The sequence below is a fragment of the Protopterus annectens genome, chromosome 8.part0 (assembly GCF_019279795.1).
Source record: "Protopterus annectens isolate FY-2018-M chromosome 8.part0, PAN1.0, whole genome shotgun sequence".
NCBI lineage: Eukaryota > Metazoa > Chordata > Ceratodontiformes > Protopteridae > Protopterus > Protopterus annectens.
The window spans coordinates 1,207,097,034-1,207,109,590 of NC_056741.1; the positions used below are offsets into that span (position 1 = coordinate 1,207,097,034).

The window sequence follows — 12,557 nt, forward strand, 5'->3', positions numbered from 1 at the left end:
AGGTACTTTTCTAGCTTAGGCACAAGCAAATGCTGATTGCAGTACATATTTTCAAGCAGTCTTTGTTCTGATTATCTATAGCTTCTGCAGCTGTGTATTTTCTCGCAGCACAAGCGGAACGCCTTGTCTAAGTCTCATAACATTAATACAAGTGATACATCTATTCATTATTTTCCTGACACAAGCAAAAATTATCTGCTTCCCTGTAAATTTCCAAAGCATAAGCAAAGATTATAGCTGCGCATATTTCATGACAATACAAGGTTAGAAAGCTTCTGCAATTTGTACAGATTTTATGCAGTGTGAAATAGAATAAATGTGTTAACCCTTTTCAAGCTTTAAATGCACTAATACATACACTAATACATATTTTTCTGGCAACTGCTTATCTGTGCTTACACCTGCTTTCTGCTGCCTTATTCATTATGATACCGACTCTTCACATGTGCATTTCCTGCAGTACTCCATTTCATAAATATATATTATTTAGTGGGTTTTGCAATACAAATATTGGTTATACCATGCTTTGCCATGTAAAATAGACTGTGCTGCAGTGGGACTCGAACTGGGAATGCCTGCTTGTTAGGCGAATGCTCTGCCCACTACACTATTGCTGAGATGCTTCATTTGCATATATCTTCCTTGTTTTCCTCTTCAGCCTTTTAAGCTGCTTTAACCATAGCTAAGCAATGGGCAGACCCACGCACCTACAGTTAGCTGTACTCGGAGTTTTAAAAAATAATACAGGGGTTTCTTCTTTTGATTTTCATGTCCTGTTGCTGTTGTACACATGGGGAACTGTTGGTGGGGATATGTGGGCACCTATGAGCAGTCTCACTTATTTATTTCCACTTTCTGCTGTTCAACATTGCAGGGGCATGTTTATTTTGAGAGCTGTGCTCTCAGACACGCCCCCTGCACTCGTACACTCTCTGTGTAAGCCTGGCAGGTCGGGCAGCGCGCCTTCATTAATACGCTTAGCGAGCTGCTGTCCTCCTCCTACATGGGTGCTTCCGTGCAGGACTACGCTAGTCCTGCACGGAAGATTAGTGAATCCGGGGGACCATCTTTTATTGCGTAGCCTATAAAGTCATTTAATTTCAGCTATTTTCCTAAAATTTGCTGGACTGAAGTTAACCTCCTGTATTTCAGTTTCCACTGCTAAAATATATATATTTAGACAGTTACAGTAGTGCATTTACATTTCTGTCTTCCTCCAGAAGGGCACACTGTGGATGCATCTCAGACAGAAACACTTTACCAAATATCTTTTCAACACACATGCCTGTACAAACCATTTTGATATACACATGACATACAATTCTAATACAGTGATAACACAAATATCTTATCTAAATCATTTTGATATTCACAAATGACATATAATTATTTACTAAATTCCAGCTAGCTGTGCTGGCAGTATCTCCTTTTGTGACACTGAAAATCAAGATCAAGCCAGCTTTTGCTCTTCTGCTCCACTGGAGGTTTCTGTTCTCCCTGAGCTCACCTTAGGACACCTGCATTGCTTTTTGACAGGTGTACTGCCCCAGTCAAACTCCCACCTGACACTGTCCCCAGAGTGGGTCGCACCCGGATGCCTAGGCGCCTTGAGCCAAAATCAAGAGCCTTGGTGGGGCTCTCCCGCCTGCCTCACCGGTTAAGTGAAAAAAACTATAATAAATAATAAATAATATTAAATGCATGTATGTGTTGCAGTGGAAGTAGTGTGTTTTCATTGTTTAACATTCATTTCTTATGGCTTTCTATTGTATTTTTCTATACTTTGGGTTTTGATTGGTAAGAATTTGTAGGATGACATGAATCCATCAGAAGGATGGGATTGTAAAAGTAAGTTATCGGTTAGGAGCTTCAGAGAACAAGAACAAGGTCCATCTCTGCATCTATAAAGGACAACATTGCTGTAAAACTGATAGTCAGAATCTACTTTAGGGTAACTGTACCTTTAAAATGTGATGGAAAAATGGGAGAGGAAAAAAACAGGAAAGTACAAAAAGACAGTCAGGAAAAAAGCTGGAGAGATGAATGAGGAGGCAGTCAAGGGAAAAAGTAAATGGGGAAGCTAGAAATGTTGGAGGAGCTTCTAGGTACATAGGACAAGTGATGACAGGAATTTGGTAAGAAAGGTACCATGAAAACAAGGAAATGGTAGGGGAAGAACAGTGAAAAGCTGGTAACAGCAGTGAAGATCAGGAAAGAAAGGTAATGGAATGAACAGCACAGAACCACCCAGAAGGGTAACTGAAAAAGGGATGGGCTGAGAATATGATCTGAGTAATAAGGCAGAAGGAGAAAGTGGGGAATGGGGGATTGATAATTATGATGTAGGGAACCAGCAGAAGGGGACATGGAAAGTTAGTAGGGTCAGGTGATGTTCTGCAATGCCAGAAACTTAACAGGAAGACAGTCCATGTGCAACCATGAATAGCTGATTGTGAAGGCAATGTGGTCAGGATAATGAAGGTGTGTGCCAACTATAAGAGAAGCTGGGGCACAACAATTCTGGGTGTAAGATATTGAAGAATGATAAGGTATGGTAGGATGAATGTGATGCAGTAGTGTATGTCTGGGAAGGACATAATGGAGTGGTTGTAGAAAATAAAGAACAGAACAGTGTGAACATAGGGAAATAAATGGGGCAGCTGAGAGACAAAAAGAAGGATGGGGAGCTTCATGAGTGTTTAGTGCTAAAGGTGCCAGGGATAAAAGAGTATACTTGGTAAAGTGATGCTTTCTACAGGCTTCCCATGGATGACAAGTTGGTTAAGGACAGGACTATGATATGTGCAGGAGAGAAGAAAGTGAATGTAATGGGGAACTCATTCTGACTGAAGAAGTCTGAAGTATTCCATCATACAAGGTGGGCAGAAAAAGACAGGTAAACAAAATATATGCCTAAATGGATTTGAACAAATGGTAATGACTTGAACTAGGAAGGGAGAATCCTTGATAAATTCTGTCAGACGGACAAGTTGAGGGATTTTCACATTAGGGTTTCAGTGGCAAATGCTCTTAAATGGGTTTGAAGGTAATGCCTTGAACTAAGAAGGGAGATTTCTTAATACAATTCTCTCAAAGGACAAACTGAGGAATTTTTGAGTTAGGGCTCCTGGACATAGGAGAGAAATCACATCTTTTCACAAAGACTGGAGTTTGTGATTACAAGAGTTGAATACGAGTATGGAAAGTTTATGGGAAAATGCACAGGTAGGTAATCAAAAAAGTTGGGACATGGAATGGAAACGTAGGAGTGATGGAACTGTAAAGTGTAATAAAGGGGTTATTTGGTGGATATAGGACTGAGAAAAGGAGTAAACCAGGACTATTCACTAGACAGGGGTAAACTGTAAGAGGTAAGACAGAGTACTGGGAAAGTAGAGATATGACAGAGGACCAGTGGGAGTACTATGTGGAGACCAGAAACAGAGCAGCAAAGAGTGTAACAGAGACTGAAGGAATACAGAAAAAGGGCAACAAGTATTAGGGGGGAAAATGCATTCTGCTGGTATATTAGAGAAAGACAGAAGCCATGCATGGAAATGGATAAAGTGACTTAGGAATGTTAGAGGTATAAGAAGCCAGTGAACAGGCTACATTTTAAATGAGCTATTTTTGTCATTGTTGACAAAAGAAGAGGAAGGCAGGATACCAGTTTGGGAGAGCAGGACAAAAAGTGTGCATACAGGTGAGGTAATAAAAGCTGACAAAATGAGAACAATGCTAAAGGCATTAAGGAAAGAGAGAGAGAGAGAAAGAGAGACAGTTACAGTTTAACTTGAATTGTTAAGATCCTACCCATGATTTGCAAGATGGCTGCTGTGTAACTATTTGCATTTCTGAAAATTCTCTTCAGTAGGCCCCTTAGGGATGTAGTTGTCCTAAGGGAATGGAAGCAAATGGTGATAATATCCTGGTAGTCTACAGTGTTGAGGCAAGAAATACCCCAGGGAATTACAGGCCAGTGAGCCCACATTCATTAGTGGACAAAACAGTTATGGTTGCACTGTGGTCAAGTAGTGTCATAAGGCTCCTGTAAAAGAGTAGACTACTGTACAAATTCTCACTTGGATTGATAGTGGGAAAGTGCGTCAGATTAACCTAATCCATTTTTATTGGTAGTTACTGTGTAGGTGGTAACCAGACTTTTTGGTAAAATACAGGACCAGATCATAAAATGTGTAGCTGGGTGGATAAGTGGTTGGAGAACAGGAAAGCAGAGAGTGATATTGAGACAGCTATCTCAGAGTTTGAAGGTGTCAAATGGTGTTCCACAGGGATTAGTCCTTGGCTCAGCTGTACTTATTGTGGTCATCTCTTTACTCAGATGGAGCATGGAAACTGAATTTTCATGTTTATGTGACTTTGCTTTTCTTCATTTTCCTCTTTTTCTATGTTTTAATGTATTCTATTAAATGAAAATTCCTTTATGAACATGAAGTAGATTCTTTTTCTGTAGAATCATAATTTCCAAAATGTTGAATGCACATCATTTGCAGATCGTCAGCCCTTCTTCACAATCCTTTCCAGAAAGTAAGCATTTTGTAACCAAAAAAAAAGTTTTTTGGTACTTCTTCAGTATATACAAAAATATCAGCTATTTCTGTCATCATGTTGTTGCTCTTCCTATTTTAAGATACGAACATAGGTCTGGAGAACTGAGGCCTGCATGGTGTTGCTCCTGGTTGAAGGGTGGCTGTGATTGACAAATTTGTCTCTCTGCATAACACCTTTCACCATGACCTAACACCACTGCTTGTGCTTTACTTACACATGCAGTAATGATGCATATATTAAGGCTTGGTTAATAGTCTTGGTGGTCAGAGAGAGTCACTCAGTGAAGCGGACTATTGGGTTTTAAACCACCAGTGAGGAAATCAGTGTACTAAAAATGTTCGCAATGTATACATTTTCTGATTACTTTATATACCACAGAGTAATACTTAGAAGACTGTAGTGATCAGATAAATTGTGTTTATTTCGTTGGTTTTATTTTTTATTCTTGAAAATGTTATTGTTGGTGTCCTAATAAAAACTGTGTATAAACTGTAATGCCAGAAGCTGTGTTTTTACTGGATGGCTGGTGTATCCTGATTGTATACCGTTGGTGATATAGCAAATACTTGGATATGAGCAGGTAACTTGTTATGTGTTTGGAATCTTTTGGAAAATAATGGGTGGAATGGGTGTCATATAGTTAAGGAAGGCTAGAAAACAGAAACTCATTCTCGAACTATAATTAAGTAGAGCTATTCTTTTTTCGTGTACTTAAAGGATTACTGTCATTATTATTTCTGACTGCTGTATTGAAAAAAATGACACCTTGGAATGGAAAAAAGTAAAAGAATCATAACAAAAATCACAAGCTAGACCTTCTGTCACACTTATTTTTACATTTTTATAAGTCATTATTAAAGCGTATTAGTGCTCATTAAGGCTCTTTTGTTATTTTTCAGAATATGATAAAGCAGAGCTTTGAGAGGTTCCACCAGAAAAATGAGAAGGAGTCAACAGACAGATGTACAACAGTAATCGTGCATGTAAGCCAGGAGCTGGAGGACCAAATGACTGAGGGATACTACTTCAAGCCAGGGGGGTACAGCTGTTTCAGGAAAGATCTGATGGACATTGTTGAGGCATACAAGGCTTTTCCAGGAAAAGGAATAAAGGTACTAAATGCAAGTACTGGAAAATAGAGATTTGGGTGGGGCCAGTTCTCAGTCAAAATTAGATATTTCTGATTTACCACCTTTCAACAAACAGCATAATATTTTGAGTACAGAAAGACAACACCTTTTATAATCTAGCTGTTTTAATGTTTCAGGCAGATGAAGTGCTGAAGGCATTTATGCAAGAAAAGGAAGTAATTGCTCGGGCTGTTCTACAGACTGATGTAACATGCACAGAGAAGGAAAAACAGATTGAAGGTAAAGTTGGTAAACAGTATAGACATTGTAGTAAATTACATTCACTGAAGAGACCTAGCATTACCACATGCAAAAAAAAAAAAAAAAAAAAACCCTCATACACACACAAGCATGCGCAGCTATTCTAATCATGATAAACTGTTATCACTAAAAAAGGAATGCCATGTAGTAACAGATTGAGGTGTATTTCATAACAGATAAGTGCAAAGTGAGTTATCTGTGGTAATTGTAGTGTGCAACAATATCTCCGTAATTACTGCTATGACAAAACACACGGCAAGCTATTTTTATTCCCAACAGTACTTTGTTATTATATGAGCCATAAATAAACAGTGCTGTTATTTTATTGTTGTTTGTGGTAACCTCTGTTTGCAAAAAAGTACTGTTTATGACTTTTTCTACTAGATGTGAAATTTGTTTCTTATGAGCATTCGCCTACAAGGCTGCAGAGTTCCGTCTGCTTCATTGCACAGGTTGGTTCTTTACTGGGAAAGAACTCAGCTGTAAAATACTGATGTTATTTAATGAGGGTATGATGTATTTATGCATCTGCTGTGTTGACTTTTGCATACTGTATTGACTCTCATTGCTGTCTTGCAGTTCTTTTTAAAGGATAGTAGTTTAACTGATATATTAGTTTATAATTTGTCAGTTTAGTTTGAAATAGTTAGCAATTTATCATTGTTAAAGGTTCATATGGTAGCACATTCATCTTCAGGTACAGGAAGTTCAAAAGGCTGTGGGTTCTTCCTCCACATCAGGAACATTGATTCATCTTCAGAAGTGTCAGTGTAGTGTAGCATAAATAGGCACTATACTCCTAAGGTGCCGTCTTTCAGAAGAAATGTTAATTCAAAACCCCTACTGCCTTCATTGCTGAAGAGGTTATTAAAGATCTCATTGTACTTACCGAACATGATAGGGGACAGTGTATTAAATGCATTTTGTAAAAACCTTAGCAAATCACACCATTTTGTTTTTCCAAGTTAAACCAAGTCAAAATACACTTTTTTGCATCACACATTAATATGCATTTGTTGGACCCATTTTAATGTTCCATTTTATTCATTACTACAAGTATTTTCTTACTTCACTGCATGCTTCTTCATTCTTCCATTCCTTGTTAGTCAAAAATCTGTTCCCATCCCCCTAAGTGTATCTGTTGTGCACATATCAGAATTACTTTGCCACTTTCTGTCTTCATCCTATTTATTTTGCCATCATAAGCTGTATATGTAATACTGTCTAGTGTTACTTTTCCAAGTCCCTATGACCAGAATAATAGCTGTCTTTGCCAAAAACCTTTGGGGCCTTATTTATAAATGTTATCTACTATGGAGCAGAGCAGGTATTCCATGGAAAGCTTATTAAAACCCTTTGCTATTTGTAAATGTTTTGCCATAATGGGGTAAGATATTTACTCACTTTTACACCATTGTATAAGCATAACTCTTTATGTATAGAGTAGAAATGCAAATCACCCTCTCCCAGAACTGGATGCATTTCAAAAAGACAACAAAATTTTCAAATAGACAGATCACAGTGGGGTAACGTGAGGAAACGCAACCTCAGACCAGCAGTTGGTGTTGTGTTTCTGAGTACAGCAATCCTCCTCCACTGCCCAGTGGTTCTTGGTATACAAAGAAGTGCAGTATATCTGCACTGTATAGAATAAAAAAATTAAAGAAGCACACCTCTGCATGATATCAAAAGCATCATTAGCAACTGAGTGTGCTGTTACCTCAGTAAGTCCAGGCCCAATTCCAGCATAGAGTGATAAGTGTGAGCTTCCAACATTAAGAGCTCACACAACATGAGATTCCACCAGTATCATAAAACAATAATGCCCCTAACTTAGCCATTATACCTAGTGGTGAGAAACTTCTCTGCATCGTGTATAGGCATGACACTGGAATGCTGTGTAGCAGAGAAATGCTGTGTAGTGAGCTATAGAATGCATACCTTACTCCTTAGAACAATGGTCCATCTGCTATGTGAACCTGGGACCAGATATGGTTATAGCACACTTGCTTAGTTGAATGCTTGAGTGGATCATGAGACAGAATAAGAACTACCAGGACAGCTGCACTTGTCAGACCTAAGAATGTATGCATACCATCAGGGTTCTTCCCAGTAATGGAACTTACACATGATGGTAAGGCAGTGGAAGATACGAGGCAGCAGCTGCATGCACTACTACAGCACCACCACAGCACTTGGCCATGACCAAACTGTGCAGGCAGGTGGACAGCAGTCTGTATGCAGGAACAACTGTGAAAGCTACCAGGTGAAATGGCAAGTATGCTGCACTGGAGCAGTATGCACTCCTGTTCACTATTCTGAAAGACTTGCAGCTTGTATGGCAATGATGTTTTGCACTGTGAACCATGTCAGTAGATCATAATCCAGAACAACAGCTTGCCAAACACAGTGCATAGATTTCTGCTGTTTCTCTGCACACTGTGTTTATGAAATACAGGGGTTATTTCTTTGTCTGTTAAAAGGGTCTATATCATTAAAACAAAAGCCACTTACATTAATGAAAATTTCATAGAATCCCAAACTATCAGACTACCCCAATTCCCCAAACATAAATAACTCTCTCACATCCTGATGGCTCTAATCCTAAGACTCCCCTCATACTCCCTAAATCTAAAATCCCTAATCAGTCCCTAACCCTAAGACTCCAGTCACTCTTCCTAAACCTAAATTTCCTGAACACTCCCTAACCCTGACTCCCATTCCATAAACCTAATTTCCATGATCACTCCCTAACCTTATGACTCCCATCAACCTCCCTAAACCTAAATTCCTCTCCCGCTGTCTAATCCTAACCCTAAATTTCCCAGTTAGCAAGTTAGCAGTCTAAGCGAATAGCATAGTGACACTGTTAACTGCAAAGATTTGCACTTTTTCGATCAAATGCAGGTCGACCACTAACAAAGCAACATTCAAAGAAATACACTTTAATGCAGCGAATATTACTTTTGACAAAGGCAGACTCGATAACATGAATAGAATCTTGTTAAAAATTGTAACCTGTTAAAATTTCATCCATTTATTATTTTACTGCACATTGCATCATCTTTCAGTCCATTCTTTACATTTCATGTTTATCATATTGACATTTTCATGTGCCAGATTCTCAGGACAAAGTCATTTAATCCAGGATCAATTTATCGCTTTCACCATCTGATTTAATGCATCTCTCTCCCAGCTTTGTTTTACAGATTTCCAGTATTATTGCTCTTTTACACAGTTCACTTTTTTCTTTCATTCATTTTCATTTCACTGTGCATTTCTTCATCTTTGCAACTATTTTCCCACATATTTTTACTTTTTCTATCTTCATTTTTGTGTTTTCTTCTCAGCTTTTCATTCTTTTAATATACTGTATCTTGTTATAATTCTACAATTCTTATGGCTTCTTTTTTCATTTCTTACTACGTATAACCAAAAAGTTGTTATAAAATGTATTGTAGGCTGTACCATCTCCACATTGCCTTCTGATTTTTACATACGTGGTATTCCCCTGTTGATGGGATTTAGCCATCTTTCCCATACACTTTGAAAAAATAATCCCAGTATTCTGTTTCCATATAAAGTAGTTAGAATCTTTGTTCATATAATACCATAATGCTAACAAAATTGCTTTATCCAAATACATTTTTGTACACCATTTTTTGAGCTTCAGCTCTTGCTTCTTCTACCATTTGCCATTTTGCAATCCCCATCACATTCTTTGTAAAACATATCCTCAGTGTTTCTGATTATTGTATGTTGCATTCTTCATAATTTTGTAACCCTTAACCTATACTTTTCATTTTAACTGTCAGTTCCATTTATTTTAACTCATGTTTACAGTATTATTTCTTCTTTACATACCTTATTTATTATTTGTTATTAAATACTTGTAATCTACTCAAAGATTATTCTAGGGAATTCTGTATCTTCATCTGTAGTTATTGGCTTGATTATTTTTTCTGCCTTTACTCTCTTCAGCACTTTCTCACACGTACCAGTAACAGGAGAAATTTAAGTGACATCTTTGTCATATATATGTTTTCTGCCTCATTTCTGTGCAAATATTTTCATTTATTATGGACATCATTGCTATTTCCTCTTCATTTTTGTCTTTTAATTAATGTTGGACTTTTATGCCCTTCTCCTTTCCATCAAAGTTTGTATCAACTTTTTATTTTGATATTGTATAAATCTTTGTTTGCATTCAAAGTCAGTAACCTCCTGTTTTCTATTCCTGCTTTTACCTCAATAACTACTTTTTATTATGTGTTTGATACTTTTTATACACTTATTTTCTCCTAGCACCTCTGTTTCTTCTTTCATATCTTCTTTTTTGTGGTTGTTTGGCAGGACAGCCAACAGGCAATCACTAAAACTGACAGGCAAAATAAGAGATGTATTACTTATGAAGATAGAGATGTCAGTTTTGACCAGAATGTATCGACAGTGGAACAAAACTGTTTGAGGCCGTGCATTTCATTCTGAGTACTGTGCCAGTAAGACATTGCAGACTGCTGCCCCTGTCTACATGTTCTTGGCCAGACCAGTAATAGCATACAGTACAGTACAGTTTCTGGTTCCTGTTTAATCAAGCATCCAACTGAAGAAAGTGCAGTGGAATTACATGTCAAAAGGATAATCGAGGTAAGTACTTAAGTTACAAAATTCATATAAAATGGTTGCCACAGTTTTTGGTATCTTACATGTTACAGGGGAAGTCTATGTTTTGTCAAAAAGGCTGTGTCCAGCATGTCGCTATTTAATTTTTGACTGTCATAAGTATGCATGGGGCAGTCATACAGTCTGATAATTTACCTTTAAAATTATATATCAAGATACCAAGACTTGCTGGAAAAGGGAAATGTTTATAATATAGCTAGTAACAAGGCCCTGGAACGAATTTTGCCTGAACTAGTGTGCATAAATTCAAAAAGGAAGTAGATACCTGCATAACAGCTACCAAGAAAAATGAAGTGGAGGCTAACCACATTCAAATTTCTCAGTAATCTCATGTCCAAACCTGGAGCCATCTTTATAAACATATGTAGTAAATAAAATCACCTGAGCCTGTCTAGCAATGCATATCCATGTATTTGCTATTGAATTCTCTGCAACTGTTACATTGAGACGTAATATCCTGGTATGATTTCATCAATAATCTGCAACATCAGGGCCCACAATAGTGATTGCATGGGCTTGCCCCCCGTGTCCTACAAGATTCATGATAGAGCTCATTCCTGAGTCCGCACTCATAGGGGGTTTTGCTATTTGAGGTTTTATGGCAGTGGAGGACTTGATGCTGCAGGTTGCTGGTGCAGCCATCCCAAGATATTGTTTCCCAATGTGATGGTCTCCAAGATTGCAATAATAAACCATATTTAGATTATGTGCTAGTCGTGGATTTTTTTCCATTATTATTGACTTAAATTATGTGGCGTATGCACTTTGACCTCCCTAAATCCAGTACCATAATGTCTGTAGTAATGCAGATAATTCTGTTTGAGACATCAGTATATTTAAGTACAGGTTTCCTGTTTGCCAGTTGTATCACAGTGGATTTTTTTCCCATATGCTATAAAAGGACAAGGGATAAAAATTTAAATTGCAAATATCTCAAAATGCACAATTTAGAAGTTTAAATAATTTTGTTCAAATCATGGTTATATAAACCTGTGAGTCACATATTTTGTTAGTGACAATTTTTCCAGTTTTAAGACAACTAACACATTTTTTGCATGTTTGATACTCTAGTCAAATTTTACAGTAAAGTATGACAAAGACTGTCAGAAATTTACTTTGTCTGAGGCTTAAAGGAGGATAAAGCACTGTGCAGCATTAATGTTTCTTCATGCAGAGATTTAAAGACAATGTGTAATACACATCTTGTTAGCTGTGAGCCACCTTATGAAGTGAACTATAAATAATTAGCACTGCACATGGTTGCAGCACTCGTCTATATTCCAGACATTCAGAACTGATAACCATTGTATATGCATCATGTTTCCCTTTATTTATTTATTTATTCAGTTTGGTAACAAGGGTAGAGCACTGATCCAAATAGACCTATTTCAGTCTCAGCCCAGACAAATGTAAATGACAGCAGATAAGCAAGTTAACAAGTTTTATGAGTACAAACAAAATGTGTGAAGATAGCAATGGATTAATTACAATAATAATAACAAAGTACACTGTATAAGAGACAATATGAAGGGATCATTATAAATAAGAGGGAAGAAGAAGAAGGAGAGAGTGAAATAGTCAAGGAATGTAGCACAAGTTTCTTATCTGTGGAGCATACCTTTTGTATCTTTCATGTATAAATCATCAGTTATAAGGAAGGGAAATGTGGCATTAGCTGTTATATCTGTAGACCACACTCCATTTTCATTATCTCATAACTAAGCATTGGATAAAGCAGAGAAATCAGGTAAAGTGCCAAACATTATAAGTACGTATCTGTGCAGCAGAGATCCTGTCATCATGTTTGTTCAAATCTGTACAGCCGTATCATCCTGATTAGTTATATGAATTCTCTAACACACATATAGTTGTCTAATATGATGCAGTCTGCATATGACTGTCCTTGGCCAT

At 37.4% G+C, this 12,557-nt stretch overlaps 1 protein-coding gene across 2 annotated transcripts in view; it reads left to right on the plus strand.

Moving 5' to 3' along the window:
- The window catches only part of LOC122809310 (guanylate-binding protein 1-like), a 668,410-nt gene that overhangs the window by 560,744 nt on the left and 95,109 nt on the right, over positions 1-12,557 (plus strand). For both annotated transcript variants that reach the window (XM_044080706.1, XM_044080705.1), the window contains 2 exons: positions 5,472-5,684; positions 5,840-5,942. In XM_044080706.1, the coding sequence (XP_043936641.1) occupies positions 5,472-5,684; positions 5,840-5,942 (316 nt within the window). The remainder of the gene's footprint in view (positions 1-5,471; positions 5,685-5,839; positions 5,943-12,557) is intronic.